General features: G+C 44.3%; 1 gene segment (V, D, J or C); it reads right to left on the bottom strand.

Annotated features, from left to right (window-relative positions):
* LOC140479380 (immunoglobulin kappa variable 3-15-like) overlaps nucleotides 1–19,132 on the bottom strand; it is a 35,572-nt gene that overhangs the window by 15,085 nt on the left and 1,355 nt on the right. Inside the window, 1 exon segment of the V gene segment in view lies at nucleotides 4,844–4,899. Within this exon segment, the coding sequence occupies nucleotides 4,844–4,899 (56 nt within the window).

Raw genomic sequence — 19,132 nt, 5'->3', positions numbered from 1 at the left:
CATGTTGACTTCTTGACCTAACATGGCGATCTGTCAGTGGCTCAGCATGGTTGTGTCTCAGCCCACAAGGTGGTCTCTTGATGTATAATGGTGGTCTCTTGGCCCACACGGCCTCAGTGGATTTTGGTCAGGAGACGATGACTCAAAATATTATCCCATGGCAGCTGAGTGCTTAAAGGATGACTAATGATTGAATTTCCGGATTTATTTCTTTATTTTTTATTTAAAACTGAAAGGGTCTGTAACGTGTAACTTTTAACTTTAATCTTTCTTTCTACCTTTTTCTAAAGATTCTGTACCTCGGTCCTTGTACCGAAGATGGCATGTTGCAAGGCGACATTACTGTATTCCTATATTTTTGTACTTGAGTCCATGTAACAATAAAATAAAAATCAAATCAATATCAACAACACCACCAATTTATGTGGCATCTGAAAACTTTCTAATTAAACAATCACATTGAATTCATTACAAATAGAAAGTGTCGCAGCCCTAATCCCTGTCATACACCACTGGTCACAGGCTTCCAATCACATAGACAGCCCTCCACCATCACTCTTTGCCTCAGATTTGGAAGGAGAAAGTGAGGACTGCCGATGCTGGATATCAGAGCTGAAAACTATGTTGCTGGAAAAGCGCAGCAGGTTAGGCAGCATCAAACGCATATGCCCGAAACGTCGATTCTCCTGCTCCTTTGATGCTGCCTGACCTGCTGCGCTTTTCCAGCAACACATTTTTTAGCTCATATTTGGAAGCCCCTTTTGGATCCAATTTGCCAACTTGCCTTGGATCCCATGGGCCCTTACAATCTGGACCAGCCTTCCATATGGGACCTTGGTCAAACAAATCAATATTGGCATCCCTACTTCTCCAAGTATTGCTTAATCCTGTACTTCAGGACATTCTTCTAATAATTTCCCTCACACGGAAATCAGACTAACTGGTCTGGAATTTCCTGGCCTATCCCTGTTGCCCATTTTGGACAAAGGAACCACATTGACAATCCTCCAGTCTGGCACTTCACCTGTGACCAGCGAAGTATTAACCAAGGAAAATGCAATCAAACTTTAAGACAATTAATTGAAAAATACATTTTCGTTAAACCTAATGATGCAATAGAGAAATGAACCCCTTCTCCCTGTGACTTGAGTATTATAAAGCAGTGACATTCGAAAAGGAAGGATTTTATTTTGCTGTGTGTTTTGGAATCTTTTGAATTTGTGCTTTTGATTATATTAGATTCCCTACAGTGTAGAAACAGGCCGTTTGGCCCAAACAATCCCCACCGACCCTCCAAAGAATAATCCACCCAAACCCATTTCCTTCTGACTAATGCACCCAACACTATGGGCAGTTTAGCATGGCCAATTCACCTAACCTGCACATCTTTGGACTGTGGGTGGAAACCAGAGCACCCAGAGGAAACCCACACAGACACAGGGAGAATGTGCAAACTCTGCACAGTCACCCAAGGCTGGAATGGAACCTGGGATTCTGGTGCTGTGAGGCAGCAATGTCAACCACTGAGCCACCATGCCACCCCACATAATTTCTGTCAGTATGTTTAATCTTCATTTCTTTGGTGTAAGGAGGTCTTATTACTAAATCTAAATCTTATTCTAAATGTGCTTATGCTCCACAGATGCTGCAGACCAACTGCATTTCTTCAGCAGTTTCTGTTTGTATTTCAGTCTGAGATCTGTGTTGTCCAATAATACCAGCAGTTGGGATGGGAATAGTTGCCTAGCATCATGATTGTCACTCTAATTAGAAATTGGCACTTTGTATTTGATGAATCCAACAAACCCCTTCCACTGTTTTCACATCTGTCAATCACCACATCACTGCTACCACTCCGACCTTTCCAGAATCCAGGCAAATCCCTTTTACTCTCAGTATGTGACTTATGTACTTAACTTGGGCATCTTTATTTGCAAACTTTCCTGTTCAACTTACTGACTCTTTCTTTCTTGATCCTGACAATTTAGACACAACTTCTGCACTACCCTTATCTCATTCCATAATAACTATGAAACTAGTTTTTTTTCAACTATAACAATTGTAAAAAATGATATATTAATCTTTGTGGCATTTGAGGAATATAAATTTTGTTGGTTTCTCAAGACTGCCGGTTCATAATGTATAGGTTACAACAAAATTTGCTGCCCATCTTTTATAATGGACTCCAGTATTTCTCCCACTGCTGATGTCAAGCTAACCGGTCTACAAAAAAGCATTGCTTTCTCTCTGTCTCCCTTCTTAAATAGTTGGGTTATGTTAGCCACCCTCCAATCCATAGGAACAGCTCCACAGCCTAGAAGTTGTAAAGATGACCACGAGTGCAGCTATTCTTTCTAGTGCCACTTTCCTATGTATTCTGGGGTGAGGGGATCAGGCTGCTAAAGATATGTTATGGCTCCTCTTTGCCCTCCTATTTTTTAAGTACCTCCCCACACTCCTTTGAAGTTCCTCCCCTGTGTTTGATGCTCTGTACTTGACATATGCTTCCTTCTTTTTTCTTTCTCAAACTATCCATATTCCTTGACATCCAGGATCCCAGGAGTTGCTGCCCTTGCCTTTCTTTCTGAGCTGGCCCTGAATTCTCACTGTCCTACATTAAAAAGATTCCCACTTTCCAAATGAAGACTGACCTGCAAGTAGCTGCTCCCAGTCTATATTTGCCAGATCCTGTCTAATGACTTTGAAATTGGCCTTGCCTCACTTTAGCCATTTAAGTTCTGCACTCCCCTTAGTCCTTTCCATAATAACTATGAAACAAATGGAGTTATGTTCACTATCTCCAAAATGCTCACCCACTGACTCTCCAATCATTTGATCAGCTTCATTACCTAGGATTGAGTCCAGCATTGTCCATGTTTAGAGGGACTACTGGCATCAAAAGCTCTCCTGGATGGACTTTAACATTCCACCATTCACACAAAGGCAATTCCAGTTCATTTTAGAGAAGTTGAAATTCCCCACTAATATAACCCTATTCCTCTCACACTCGCTGTGATTTGCCGTCTTATCTGCTCCTCTCTCTCCATCTACTTTTGGGAGGCCTGTAGTATAATCCGAGCAAAGTGATTGTCCTTTTCTTATATCTAGCTCTACCCAGATGGCCTCATTTGAAGAGCTTTCCAAAAAATGTTCCTTCAATCTTGCAGTGATGGTCTCCTTTATCAATAATGCAATACACCCACCTCTCTGGCATTCCCTCTATCCCACCTGAAACTTCTCTACCCTGGAGTGTTGAGCTGCCAGTCCTATCTTTCTTCAATCATGTCTCAGCAATTGCAACAATATGATATTCCCATGTGCTGGTCAATGCTCTCAGTTCAACTGCCTTACTAGTCAAGCTCCTTACATTAAAATACATACAGTTCAGCTTTCTGGTCCTCCTATGTTATGGATTCTGTCCTACTGATTACCCAGTGGTTTTCTGTGTCGGTCTTATTCTCCCTTGAGGAGAAACATCCAGCATTTCCCCTGTCCAGCCCCTTAAGAATTCTGTACATTTCAATAAGATTCCCTCTCATTCTTCTAAACTCCAGGGATCAAATTCCAAACCTGTTTGACCTTTGCCCATAAGACAATCGCTCTGTACCAGGAATCAGTCAAGGGAACTATCTCTGAACTACATCCAATGCAGCTCCTGTCCTTTCTTCAATAAGGAGCCTGATACTGGACACCATACTCCAGATGTACTGTCACCAAGCCTCTAACCCTAACCCCTGTACAGCTGCAGTAAAATGCCACTGCTTTTAGATTGCATTCCCTTTACAAGGGGCACCAACACTCCATCTGCCTCCGGATTCACTTGCTGTAGCTGTGTTCTAACTTTGTGATTCATGTCCCCCACATTACACTCCATCTGCCAAATATATCTCCAAAGTCCAGCTGTATCTAATATTCAGCAGGATGGACCCCTTCACTGGGAAAGAGTCATTATTAACTAGAATAATGACATATCTCTGAGAATCACATTAATAACCATTTTTATTGAAGCTTTCATGAGTTCTGTGTTGATCGACACAATGTTCTGGTTTGGGCTTTGCTGTCTGTACAAACCATCTGTAATGTCTTTGCTGCAATGGTTCACATTTACATCATCAAACTCACACTCCAAATATCCCGTCATTATTTTCCATGGCTGAAGAATACGGCCCTGGCTGATCCTTTCCCTGCAGCAAGGGACCCAGTGGAATTACATCATTGGAGTCGATATTTGAGAGGAACAAGTCCACTCCGGATCTGGATTTCAGTTTTGGGAATGTTTTGGAATGCTGGATCTGAAGGTGGAGTCTCCTCCAGAATTGGGAAAATGCAACAATGAGAATCCAATCAGACAGAGCATTGTCTGGGAGGATGGGAGGGAGGAGCTGTCTCTCTCTCTCTATCACTCTCTCCCTTTCTCTCTCTTTCTCTCTGTCTGTCTCTCTTGCTCGCTCTCTTTTCCCTTCCTTCTCTTTGTCTTTGCCTCACCCCATCTCTCCTTCTCCTTCTCTGTAAGTGTTGATGCTGACTTCAACCTCTGAAGGAGTTCTCTGTGGGTCAGTGTTTAATCGAAGGGGCTGGGTGCCAGCATATTTTCAATGCTGTAGGGTTTATGAACATGGGGGGAGGGGATTCTGGCTCCATTCTTTGACGTCAGGCAGTGATGCCTGTCCCAGTGGGTCAGACTGTAATGCTGTTGTTTGCTGGCACTGACACTATGATATTGATTGCAATGTCACTCAGTGTGACAGGAGGTTACATGGCTGGATCAGTGGTGAGGGAGGAGCAGACTGAACAAGGAGCTGCAACCATTAATCATGTTTGAAACCCTTCACACAGCCCTTACCTTCCAGAAACTTCTTCACCAAAGATTCTTTCAGCTCCTTCATGCCAGCCCTGGAGCTGAAAAGGGAGAAAGAGAAAGAAATCTTTTCGAGAGGCTCCTGGACACAATGTACACTGTGTATTCCCCACTAATGACACTCCATCCATCCACATTGAACTCATTTTTGAAGCTGCAGCCCAGCTCCTGTTCCTATCTGAATGCTTCAGTCAAGAAGACAGAGAAGGCTCCAGTACAGGAGGAGGCTGTTCAGCCCCTCGTGTCAGTGCTTGATGTGTACTAACCTCATTCACAATGAATATCTCCATTGAATGTCGCTTGTTAAGAAGTGATTCGATCTGGTTTTAGATCCAGAATGTCTGACAAATATGAACTGCTCAGAGAGAGTCAGCATGGATTTACAAAGTGTCAAACATCTTTAACTCACCCAGTTACATTTTTTAAAGAGATCACTAATGTGTGAGATAAAGGAATGCCAATAGGTGCTATTTATTTGGACTTCCAGATGACATTTGGGGAAGTTTAGGGCAGCATGGTGGCTCAGTGGTTAGCACTGCTGTCTCGCGCAATAAGGGTCCCAAGTTCGATTCCAGCCTTGAGCGACTGTGTGGAGCTTGCACATTCTCCCATGTCTGTGCGGGTTTCCTCCCACAGTCCAAAGATGTGCTGGTCATGTCAATTGGCTATGCTAAATTGTCCATAATGTTAAGTGGATCAGTCAGAGGGAAATGGGTCTGGGTGGGTTACTCTTCAGAGGGTTGGTGTGGGTGTGTTGGGCCGAAGGGTCTGTCTCCACACTGTAGAGAATCTAATCTAAAAAAAAGTTCCACACAAGTGTTATTATGTTCTAATTGAAACAAAGAGATGAAGACCAATTATAAACTTATTCTGAACCTTTCTGCACAAATGAATTCTCAAATATATCTCAAAAATGTTGGTGACCCCAATGCTTTGTCAGAGCAAGGTACTGAAGGAAATCAGTTTTTGGATGGAAATGGTTCTGCAAAAAATAAAGTTTGTTAAATCAGCAGGGACAAATAATCTAGTTTCCAGAGGACTTCAGTACATGGTTGTAAAGTATTGGAAACATTGATGGGTATCTGTTTGTGGAATAGTCCTACAGAGTGGAGGGCAGCTAATGTAACAAAACAATTGAAAAACAGAGAGAGAAAGAGAGAGTGAGAAAATAGAGAATTTTTGACCAATTAAACAGACATCAGCAGTGGAGAAAGTTCATTATAAAATATTTTATGGCTTAGCTTTGAGAAAACAGTGACAGAATTGGACAGAGTCAGCATGGCATGTTGAAAGGGAAATCACGATTAACAACTCGACTGTAATTGTTTGAGGATGTAGTGAGTAGATTTGAGAAGGCAGAGCCAATGGATGTGGTTTGTTTGGACATTCGGAAGGCTTTTGATAGGTCCAAGGTAAGATGTTAATCTGTAAAATTAAGGCTCATGTGAGTGGGAGTAGCATATAGACATGGAGGGAGAACTGGTCACCAGATTGGAAACAAACAGTCGAAATAAATCGGCCTTTATCAGAATGACAGGTAGTTACCAACGGGGTATCATAGGCCTGGATCCCAGCTATTCACAAATATACATCTGAATAATTTATAAGAAGGAACTTAAAAATGATATCTCCAAGTGTGTAAATGGCACAAATCTGGGTGGAAGGGTGAGCTGTAAGGAGAAGGCAGAGATACCTCAGTGTGATTCGGAGAAGTTGAGAGAATTGCAGATGAAATATAATGTGAGGGTACCCAGTTTAATAGTAAAAACGGGAAGGCAGATTATTATCTGAATGTTGATAGATTTGGAATGGAGAGGTGCAATGAGACCTGGGTGTCCCTGTACATAGGCCACTGAAGGTCAGTGTGCAGGAGCAGAAGGCAGTGAAGAAGGTAAATAGGATGTTGGCCTTCAGAGTGAGAGGATTCGAGTACAGGAGCAGGAATGTCTTGATCCAATTGTACAGAGCCCTGGTGAGATCACACCTGGAGTATTCTATTCCAAATTGGCTCAGTGACAGGAAACAGGGGATGAGAAAGAAAGCTGTTTGTGTAACTGGAGTCCAGTGTGCAGTGGCATACCACAGGAGTCACTACTGAATCTCTTTTCAGTTGTGATCTATAGAAACAATGTAGATGATAATGTGACGGGGGACGATAAGTAAGTTTGAAGATAACATGAAGAATGGCACAGTGAAAGAAGGAGGTTGCAGGAGGATGTACCCAGATTGGTCAGACAGACAGATCAGAGGCAGATGGAATTTAACGCTGATAAATGTGAGGTGATGCACTTTGGAAAATGGAACAAGACAAGGGACTCAATAAATAGTAGGACTAGTTGGATTAAGATAAGCTTAAGAGTAAAAATGGTAGGAGATCCCAGACCTGTGTTATGCTCCTTTTGCTCAATGTGGGAACTCAGGGATGCAGCCGATGTCCCTGATTCCTTCGTGTGCAGCAAGTGTGACCAGCTGCAGCTCCTGTTAGACCACATGATGACTCTGGAGCTGTGGATGGACTCACTTTGGAGCATCCACGATTCTGAGGGGGTACTGGATAGCACATTTAGTGAATTAGTCACACTGCAGATTAGGAGTGCTGTGGGAGAATGGGTATAGGTGACCAAAAGGCATAGAAAGAGCAGGAAGGTAATGCAGGTGTCGCCTACGTTCATCTCCCTCCAAAACAGGTCTACCGTTTTGGATACTGTTGGGGGAGCTGGCTCACTAGGGGAAGGCAGCAGGAGCCAGGTTCATGACACCATGAATGCATCTGCTGTACAGAAGGGCAGAAAAAAGTTTTGAAGGGCTATAATCATCCGGGATTTAATTGTAAGGGGAGTAGATAGGTGGTTCTGTGGTTGAAAATGAAACTCCAAATGGTATGTTCTCTCCCAGGTGCACAGGTCAGGGATGACTCTGATCGGCTGCAGGACATTCTGAAGGGGGAAGGTGAACAGCCAGCTGTCATGGTGCATACTGGCACCAATTATTTTTTAATAAATGGGATGGGGTCCTAAAAGCAGAATTTAGGGAGTTCGGAGTCAAGTTCAAAAGTAGGACCTCAGAGGTAGTAATCTCAGGATTGCTACCAGTGCCACGTGCTAGTCAGCGTAGAAATGAAAGAATAGACAGGATGAATGAATTGCTTGAGAGATGGTGCAATGGGGAGATTTTCAGATTTTTGGGACATTGGAACTGGTTCTGGGGAAGTGGGACTATTACAAATCGGACGGTCTACACTGGGCAGGACTGGAGCCAATGTCCTAGGGGGTGCTGTTGCTCATGCTCTTGGAGAGGGTTGAAACAAATGTGGCAGGGGGATGGGAGCAAAATGAGGAGGCTTGTGGAAAGTAAGGAGGCAGTAACTAAAGCCGATAAGGAAATAGATAATGAAGTCAGCGTGACTAAGGCGTAGAGTAGGCAGGGAGCAGATGAAGAATGCAAAGTGAAAGGTAGTCTGAGGTGCATTTGTTTTAATGTGAGAAATGTAACAGGTAAGTCAGAGGAATTCAGGGCTTGGATTAGTACCTGGGAGTATGATGTTATTGCTATTACTATTACTGAGAGTTGGTTGTGGGAAGGGCAAGCTCAGCAACTAATTATCCCAGGATACAGATGCTTCAGGTTGGATAGAGACAGGGTAAAATGGGGTGGAAGAGTTACATAACAGGTCAGAAAGGATATCACAGCTGTTTTGAAGGAGGGCACTATGGATGTTCCAAGCAGTGAGGCAATATGGGCTGAGCGCAGAAATAGGAAGGATGTGGTAACAATGTTGGGGCTGTACGACAGGCCTCCCAACAGTGAGCGTGGGATTGAGGTACAACTATGGAAACAGATTATGGAAAGATGTAAGAGCAACAATGTGGTAGTGATGGGAAATTTTAAATTTCCCAACATTGACTGGGATTCACTAAGAGTTAGAGGTTTAGTTGGAGCAGAATTTGTAAGGAGCATCCAGGCAGGTTTTATAGAGCAGTATGTAAATAGTCCATCTCAGAAAGGGGTCATATTGGACTTGGTGTTGTGCAATGAGACCGGACAGGTGGTTGAAATCTCAGTCGGGGATTGCTTTGGGAACAGTGATCACAATTCCATAAGTTTTAGAATGCTCATGGACAAAGAAGAGAGTGGTTCGAAAGGAAGAGTGCTAAATTAGGGGAAGACCAACTGTAGCAAAATTCAGCAGATGATGGGAATGTAGATTGGGAGCAGAAGTTTGAGGGTTAATCCACATTTGATATGTGGGAGGGTTTTAAAGAGAGGTTGATTAGAGTGCAGGACAGACAGGTCCCTGTGAAAATGTGGGATGGAAATGGTGAGATTAGGGAATCCTGGATGACAGGTGAAATTGTGATACTAGCTAAGAGGAAAAAAGATGTATACATAAGGTCGAGGTGGCTGAAAACAGACGAGGCTTTGGCAGAAAATTGGGAAATAAGACCAATCTGAAAAGAGGAATTAAAAGGGCGAAAAGGGGTCATGAAAGCTCATTAGCAAACAGGGTTAAGGAAAATCCCAAAACCTTTTATTCATTTATAAGGAGCAAGAGGGTGTCTCGAGAAAGGGTTGGCCCACTCAAGGATAAAGGAGGAAAGTTAGGCATGGAGTCAGAGAAAATGGGTGAGATTCTTAATGATTACTTTGTGTCGGTATTCACCAAGGAGAGGGAAAAGATGGATGCTGAGGTTTGGGATAGATGTTTGATTAGTCTACGTCAAGTCGGCATAAGGAGGGAGGAAGTGTTGGGTATTCGAAAAGGCATTAAGGTGGACAAGCCCGCAGGTCTGGATGGGATCTATCCCAGGTTACTGAGGGAAGCGAGAGAGGAAATAGTTGGGGCCTTAACAGATATATTTGTAGCTGCCTTGAACATGGGGAAGATCCCAGAGGACTGGAGAATTGCTAATGTTGTCCCCTTGTTTAGAAAGGGAGCCAGGATATTCCAGGTAATTATGGACAGGGGAGCCTGACATTAGTGGTAGGGAAGATGCTGGAGAAGATACTGAGGGATTAGATCTATTTACAGTTGGAAGAAAATGGGCTTATCAGTGATAGGCAGCATGATTTTGTGCAAGGAATTTAATGTCTTACCAACTTAATAGAATTCTTTGAAGAAATGACAAAGTTGATTGATGAGGGAAGGGCTGTCATTGTGATATACATGGACTTCAGTAAGGTGTTTCACAAAGTTCCCATGATAGCCTGATGGAGAAATGAATGTTGCTTGGGGTCCAAAGCGTACTAGCCAGATGGATAGAGAACAGGCTGGGCAACGGGAGACAGACAGTAGTAGTGGAAGGGAGTTTCCCAAAATGGAGACCTGTGATCTGTGATGTTAAACAGGGATCCATGTTGTTTGTGATATACATAAATGATCTGGAGGAAGGTATAGGTGGTCTGATTGGCAAGTTTGCAGATTACACTAAGATTGGTGGAGTAGCAGATAGTGAAGGGGACTGTCAGAGAATACAGCAGAATATAGATAGATTGGAGATTTGGACAGAGAATGGGACAGATGGAATTCAATGTGGACAAATGCGAGCTGATGAATTTTGGAAGATCCAGTTCTAAAGTGAACTGTACAGTGAATGGAAATCCCTGGGGAAAATTGATGCACAGAGAGATCTGGGTGTTCAGGTTCATTGTAACCTGAAGGTGACAACACAGGTCGATAGAGTGGTCAAGAAGGTGTATGGCCTGCTTTCCTTCATCGGGTAGGGTACTGAGTACAAGAGTTGGCAGGTCATGTTCGAATTGTATCAGACTTTTGTTTGGCCTCATTTGGAATACTGTGTCCAGTTCTGGTCGCCACATTACCAGAAGAATATGGATGCTTTGGAGAGGGTGCAGAGGATATTGACCAGGATTTCCTGGTATGGAGGGAACTAGCTATGAAGAGAGGTTGAGTAGATTAGGATTATTTTCATGAGAAAGTCAAAGGTTGAGGGAGGAACTGCTTGAGATCTGCAAAATCATGAGAGAGACAGAGTGGATAGCAAGAAGCTTTTTCTCAGAGTGGGGACTCAATTACTAGGGGTCATGAGTTAAATGTGAGAGGGGAAAAGTTTAAGGGAGAAATGCGTGGAAAGTTCTTTTTGCAGAGGGTGGTTGGTGCCTGGAACATGTTGCCAGTGGAGGTGGTAGAGGCAGGCACGATCGCACCATTAAAGATGTATCTAGACAGATCCATGAATGGGCAGGGAGTAAAGGGATACAGATCCTTGGAAAATTGATGTCCAGTTTAGGTAGAGGATCTGGATCGGTGCAGGCTTGGAGGGCCGAAGGGTCTGAGTCTGTACTGTAGTTTTCTTTGTTCTTTGTTCTTTGAACTGAGGAAGCTCAGAGGAACAGAGTGATCTTGGGGTGCTCGTCCACTGTATCCCTGAATGTGGGAAGACAGGTTAACAGAGCAGTTATGAAGGCATGTGGGACACTTGCCTTTGTCACTTCAGGTGTTGGTTATAAAAGCAGGAAGATATGCCGCAGTTCAGCAGAACATTGGTTAGGCCACACTTGGATTACTGTGTGCAGTTCAGGTCAACACACAGTAGGAAGGAGGTGATTGCACTGGATGGGGTGCAGAGGGGAATCACCAGGATGTTGTGTGGGATGGAATCTCTCAGTGATGAAGAGAAATTGGATCAGCTCGGGTTGTTTTCTTCAGAGAAGTGAAGCTGGAGGGTGGACCTGATCGAGGTGATAAGGTTATGAGGGGAATGGACAGGGTGGATAGAAAGCAGCTGTTCTCCTTCGTGGGAGGGTCACTAACAAGTTGGCTCACATTCAATGTGAAAGATAGGAGGTTTCAAAATGATTAGATGAAAATGTTTTAAACCCATAGGGAGGATGTGGGAGTCTGGAATGTACAGCATGGGAGGGTAGTTGAGGTGGGAAATCTCACAAAATTTAAAAAGTACTTGGATGAGCAGTTGAAATGTCATAACATTCAAGCCATGGGCCTCATGTTGGAAAGTGGGACTGGTGTAGGTTTAGTGTAGTTTGGCTGGTACACAGTTAATGGGCTGAAGGGCCTCTTCTGTACTGTGTGATTTAATGATTGTATTGTGTGCAGTTTTGGTCTCCTTATCTGAGGAAGGATGCTCTGGCTGTGGAGGGAGGACAGTGAAGGTTTACCAGACTGATTCCTGGGATGACAGCACTTAGAACTGATGAGAAACTGGATCAGTTAGGATTATATTCACTGGGGTTTAGAAGATTGAGAGGAATCACATTGAAAGCTGTAAAATCCTTACAGGACAAGATCGGAAAAACACAGGAAGGATGTTCCGAATGACTGGGGAATCCAGAATCAGGAATTACAGTTTAAAGAAAAGGGAAAGGCCATTTCAGACGAAGATGAGGAGCCATTTCGTTCGCCAGAGAGTGGAAAGCTGGTGGAATATTCTGTCACAGAAAGCAGTTGAGACCAAAACATTAAATGTTTTCAAGAAGGAGATATATATAGATCTTAGGACGAAAGGAATTAAAGGTTCTGGGGAGAAAGTGGGTACAGAGACGAAGTTGAATGATCACCCATGGTCATATTGAATGGTAGAGCCAACTCGAAGGACTGAATGTCCTCCTCCTGCTCCTAGTTCCTTTGTTTCTACGTTTGAGAGACTGTTCATAAACATGGAAACATATAGAATTAAAGAGTCATCGCGTCCTACAGCACAGAGACAGGCCCTTTGGCCCAAACTGGACCGTGCTGACCAAAATGTCCATCCACACTAACCCCATTTCCCAGCACTTGGCCCGTATCATTCAAAGATTTTCCTGTCTATGTATTTTTCCAGTGGCCTTTTAAATATTGTTAATGTACCCACCTCAATTACTTCCACTGGCAGTTCATTCCATATGGGTACCATCCTCTGTGTAAACAAGTTGCCCCTCATGTTCCCTTTTATTCTTTCCCCTCTAACCTGAAACTGATACCATCTTGTGCTCGATTCCCCAGCCCTGACCAAAAGATTGAGTGCATTCATCGTATCCAAGTCTCTCATGATTTTATACATTTATGTAAGATCCCCCCTCAATCTCCTACACTCGAAGAAAAAATTCCCAGCTTGACAAACGTCTCCCTATAACTCAGATCATTGAGTATAGACAACATCCTTGTAAATTTCTCCTGTACTCTTTCCAGTTTAATAATCTCCTTCCTATAACAAGGTAACCAAAACTAAGCACAATAGCCTAATTGCGGCCTCACCAACTATAACATAACTTCCCAACTTCTATACCCAGTGCCCTGACTGATGAAGGCCAGTCTGCCAAAAGCCTTCCTCACTGCCCTGTCTCACCGTGTCTCAACTTTCAGTGAACTCCAAGGTCCCCCTGTTCCATTGTAGTCCTTAAGGCCTTACCATTCACCATGAAACTCCTATCTTGATTTAACTTTGTAAAATGCAAGACCTCACACTTATCTACATTAAATTTAATTTGTCATTTCTCTTCCCACTTCCCCAGCTGATCAAGGTCCTGTCGCAATAGCTGATAACTTCCACAATACCGCCCATTGTAATGTCATCTATAAAGTTACTAATCATGCGTTGCAGGTTCTCAACCAAGTTATTGATATTGATAACAACAAGTCACAGGTCTCCAGTCTGAAAAAGCATCCTTTCACTATTACCTTCTGCTTCCTACCATGAAGCCAATTCACGAAAAAATATTTGTCTTTGGTCAGGTATTAGTTTGGACGTAGCAGACAGAGAGGTGTGTGCTCTCTGTGTGTGCTCTCCAATGAGCAAGATGTGAATAGTGGTGTTCACAAGGATTTGTGCAGGGACCTCAGCATTTCATGATATTTCTCAATGGCTTGGATGAAGGAATAGAGAGCCAATTATCCAAGATGGTTGATCAAACTGAGTGTGGTGACTTGGAGGCGATGACAGAGATAGGAAGGCTGGAGGCCAGGGAGGGATTTGAGAACAAAGATAAGAATTTGAAACTCGCGGTGTTGCTGGAGCAGAAGCCAATGTAGGCATGGGGTAGAGGGGGTTGGGGGAATGGGACTTGGTGCAAGCTTGGATATGGGCAACAGAAATTGGGATGAGCAGAAGGTGACGGAAGGCTGTGCTTGTGATGTGTGTCAGCCACAACATTGGAGTGAAAAATCTTCAAGGAGAAAGTGAGGACGGCAGATGCTGGAGATCAGAGCTGAAAATGTGTTGCTGGAAAAGCGCAGCAGGTCAGGCAGCATCCAAGAAACAGGAGATTCGACATTTTGGGCATAACCCCTGCCTGACCTGCTGCGCTTTTCCAGCAACACATTTTCAACAACATTGGAGTGGTCATGTTTGGAGTCCCACAGACATGGCTGAAATGTTTAGTGGCTGATATGGAGATGTGGGGCTCAGATCAGCCTCAAAGATGAGTCTAAGGTTGTAAAAAGTCTGTTTGAACAGCAGACAGTGCTCGGGGAGAGGGATGGAGTTTGTACCAGGAGCTGAAGAGGATGGCTTTGATCTTCCCAATGTGTTTCCCAGTGAGCCTGGCTCCTCAGTCCTGACTGGTCTCAGCTGCTGTGATTGTCACTGATTGGACACTTATTATGAGAGAGTCTGACCACAGCAGAAAGCCCCAGTGTAAAAAATAACTGCAAAGACTGTCAGATCGCAAGGTTGAAACTTCACTAAAAGAGGAAGTGAAAGAAGGAGCTCGGAGCAGATGCATGTTTGTTACTGAGACAGGAGAAAACTGTGAACCATCTGCACTCCCCGGAATCTGACAGCACAGGAGGCTCGTTCTGGGATTTATTTTTTGCAGAAACAGCACAGTGATGGAAAAAGTGTCAGTCACTCTCTCACCAACACACGGGCCTGCACTTGGAGATCAGAAACAGAATCCAGCAGCAGCTCTGTCTCCAAGCTGTGGAACCTGCACAGAATTGTTCCCTCATTCAGTTTTTAACTGGCAGGATAGACCAAGCAGGGGTGGCAACACAGTGGTGTGTACAGTCGGAAGGGAGTTGCCCTGAGAGTCCGCACCTTTAACAATGGAACCCATGAAGCCTCATGGCAGCAGGTCAAACATGGGTAAGGAAACCTCCTGCTGATTACCACATAGCACCCCCTTCCCCTCCAACCTCAACTGAGCAGTCAGTCCTCCTCCATGTTGAACAACACTTGGAGGGAGCGCTGAGGGTGGGAAGGATGCAGGATATACCCTGAGTAAGGGACTTCAAAGTCCACCATCAAGAGCTGCTCAGAAGCATCACTACTGAGCACGCTTTTCACGTTCCACCTGATTCAGCTGCTAGACTGGACCTGGGGCGAGTGGTGAGGGAACCAACAAGAGGGAAAAACATACTCATTATCACCCTCACCAATCTGTCTGCTGCTGGTGTATCTGTCCATGACAGTATCAGTAAGAGTGACCACCGCACAGTCCGTGTGGAGACAAAATCCCATCTTCACATTGAGATTACCTTGCATTTTGTTGGGCAAGAGATACGGGATGTCAGGAAGAACTTTGTTTTTAGGAACAATTGATAATGATTTGGAAATTAGTGCCCATTCAGGTGAGGTAGGTGAAGACACTCAGTGATTACAATGACAGATTGGATGGGCTCTTGATGGATATAAACCTTCAAGGCCCTGGGGGTCGAGTAGGGGAGGGGGTGGGACTGACTGGATTGCTCCATGAAATGACAGCATTTACTCACTTAGTCTCACCTTTACAGAAAGACTGGGAGAAACAGACAAACCAGTTCACAGAAGTGTTTTCTCAAGCAAAACACTCTTGAACCAACTCAGAGAACACGCCAGACTAGATTTACTAGAATAAATCAGCAAATCAATGGCAAGGGACAGCGAACCAAAAGTGATGGAACTCAACAGTATATTCAATAGCACAAACAACGAGAGGTGGAGGGATGAATGGCAGGAGGGCAGAGAGGATAGTCTCGGGGTCTGAAAGCTCTGCTGTCATTGGTGGGTTGGAGGAAGCAGCAATGGGCAGGAGACCAGAGACAGAAGGTGGAATGGGGAGGGAGGGAATGTGAGTCTATAGCAGGACACAGAGTGAGGGAGCAGGGATGCCATGGAAGCAATTGGTTGGCTGTGAGGTCAGATTCTGGAACAACTGTAGTTTTAAGACAGGGAAGGGACCACACCATATCAGACAAGTTGAGGTTTATGGAATATGGCTTCAGGAAGCTGGGAGAGGACATTGAAATCATAGAGCCAGGAGGTGGGACGAGCAGGAATTGGGGTTTCTGTGGTCAAGAGGCTGAGGTAGTGCAGAGACAAACAATGTTGTTCAGATTGAAATAAGAGACCTACGTGATGGACAGGATGTGGGGTTTGCAGCTCAGGTACTGGACGGTCCAGTGGGAAGGAGGCCCATGTTTACTGTTTATTGGTCCTATGGGAAGGTGCCCCATGTTTACATCATCATAGAGTCATAGTGATTTACAGCATGGCAGCAGTCCCTTCAGCTCTACTCATCCATGCCGTCCAAGTTTCCAAAACTGAACTAGTCCCATTTGCCTGTGTTTGGCCCAATCCTCTCTAAATCCTTCCTATTCATGTTCCTGTAAAAATGTCCTTGAAATGTAGAAATTGTACTCACCTCTACCACTTCCTCTGGCAGCTCATTACACATACAGACCAACCTCTGTATGAAAACGTTGCCTCTCAGGTCCCTTCTAATTCTTTCCCCTCTCAACTTAAACCTATTCCTTTTCGTACTGGACTCTCCTACACTGGGGAAAAAAATCTTTGGCTATTCACCTTATCTATGGCCCTAATGATTCAATAAACCTCTCTAAGGTCACCCCTCAATCTCCTGCATTCACTGGAAAAATCTGTCAGCCTATCCATCCTCACCTTGTAATTTAAACTCACCAATCTTGGTAACATCCCTGTTAATCTTTCTTTTATCCAAACCGGTGTAATAACTTCCTTCCTAAAGCAGGGTGAGCAGAAATGTACACAGTGACCAAATGTGGCCTTCTCAATGCCTTGTAAAGCTGTAACATGATGTCCCAGCTCCTGTACTCCCTGCTTTGACCAGTGAAGGTGAGAGTGCCAAATACCTTCTTCACCACCCTGTCTACCTGTGATATCACTTTCAAGGAAGTATGTACCTGTACCCTCAGTCTCTCTTTTCAACAACACTCCCCATGGCTCTACCATTAATTGTGTAATTCCTGCCCTGGTTCGTCTTACCAAAATGCAACTCCTTGCATTTATCAAAATTAAGCTCCATCTGGATTTATTGACTCACTGGCACAGTTGATCAAGATGACATTGCACTGTTGGATAACCTTCTTCCCTGTCCACGATGCCAACAATTTTCACGTCAGCCACAAACTTACTGACCATTCCTGATATTTTCTTATCCAAATTCTTCATATAAATGATGAACAACAGTGGATCCAGGATCGATTCATGTGGTGGACGGCTGGTCACTGGCCTCCAGTCTGAAGAACAACCCTCTTTCACCAGCCTCTGCCTCCTACTATCAGGCCCATTTTATAACCAATTGGTTAGCTCTCCCTGGATCCTCTGTGACATAATCTTACTAAGCAGTCTACAATGGGGAACCTTGACTAAGGCCTTGCTAAAGTCCATGTCGACGATGTGTACTGATCTATCTTAATCTATCCATTTCTTCAAAAACTCAACTATCCACTTGTCTCCATTAGAACGAGAAGTGAATAGGAGGCCCACATTTACTGGTCTTCTTGGAGTATCCAGTCAGAAGGAGGTCCATGTTTACTGGTCTCCTTTGGAGACTCCATTAGGAAGGAGGCCAACATTTACTGGTCTTTATCGGAGGCTCAAGCAGGAACGATGCCCATGTTTACTGGTCTCTATTGGGAGCTTCAGTGGGAAGGAGGCCCATGTCTCTCCATGGGGCACTCTCGTGAACTGACGTCCATGTTTACTGGAATCTGTTGGAGAGTCCAGTGCATCGTGGACACCATGGTGGTTGTGGGGTTCAGTTCTTTTCTGTTGTAACTGTGTGATGGTCCAACCCTCATCCCAGTAAAACACCCTGACTCAGAGACTGATCATGGAAGGGGAAGGAGAGGGGAAGGGATTGGAACATGTTGTGAATGGACAGGATGGGTCAGTGGGTCAGCGTCTGTCTTGTCCCTCCAGCTCACACTGATGGACTGAGGATCTCCTCTCTCTGCTGGGCCTTCATGAAATGAGGTTTGTATCCAAACCAGTCCCCAGTGAGAATAGGCCAACAACACAAAACTGCCCTTCATTTAACAAGAATCTGTCCATCTTCCTGAGAAATACCAAAAGCTGGTCAATGTGGAAATGGGCCTTTACTCCAGGAGAAGACATGCTTCTGGGGTCAAGGGTTAACATCCATTTGTGGGGCAGAGCAAAGAGAGATTTATCCTGAATTCAACTGTAACCACCTGGGACACTGTGAGAAAGAGAGGGAAACGAGACAGAGAGAGAAATAGAGGTCGAGTGGGATGCGGAGAAGGAGGGAGAGACAGTGGGAGAAATAGAGAGGGTTAGATAACATTTGGAGGCTTTCAATTGAAGTGAGAGATGGAGCGAGTGACGGAGACAGTGAGAGATGGAGAAAGATTTTGAGACGGAGTGAGGAAGCGTGAGTGAGTTGGAGAGAGTGGTTATGAGACAGAGTGAGAGAGAGAGAATATGAGAGAGATTAACAGTGGGAGAGAGAGATAGATGTAGAGAGATCAAAGTAGGAGATGTGAGACAGAAAGGGGAAAAGAGAGAGAGAGAGAGAGAGTGAGAGAGGTCCTGGTCACCACATTCTGGTAAGGATGTGATTGGACTTGAGAGAGGACAGAGGAGATTTCCCAGTACGCTGCCTGGGATGGAGGGTCAGCTATGAGGAAAGATTGGAAAGGTTGGGGCTGTTTTCCTTGGAGCATTGAAGGCTGAGAGGGGACCTGATAGAGAGGTATAAGATAATTGTTGGCAGTGATATTTTGCATAGGAAGGCACTTTATACAAGAGCAAAGGACTCAATAACCATGGACAGAGGTTGAAGGTAACACAGACATGCACACATAGAAACTTGGAGCAGGAGCAGGCCATTCGGCCCTTTGAGTCTTGTGTGTCATTCAGTATGATCATGGCTGACCTCTCTCTCAATGCTGTGTTGCTGCTTTCTCCCCATTTCCTTCATGCTGTTAAAATGCAAAACAACTCTTTTTTTCCTTGAATATATTCAGTTCCTTATCCTCCACAGCCATTTGTGGGAGAGAATTCATCAGGTTGACCTTCCTCTGAGTGAAGAAATGTTTCCTCATCTCAGTCCTAAATG

Source organism: Chiloscyllium punctatum, chromosome 7 (assembly GCF_047496795.1).
Source record: "Chiloscyllium punctatum isolate Juve2018m chromosome 7, sChiPun1.3, whole genome shotgun sequence".
In the NCBI taxonomy this organism is placed as follows: domain Eukaryota; kingdom Metazoa; phylum Chordata; class Chondrichthyes; order Orectolobiformes; family Hemiscylliidae; genus Chiloscyllium; species Chiloscyllium punctatum.
Note: the sequence above shows the minus strand (reverse complement) of the source record. Positions and strands in the feature narration are given on the sequence as shown.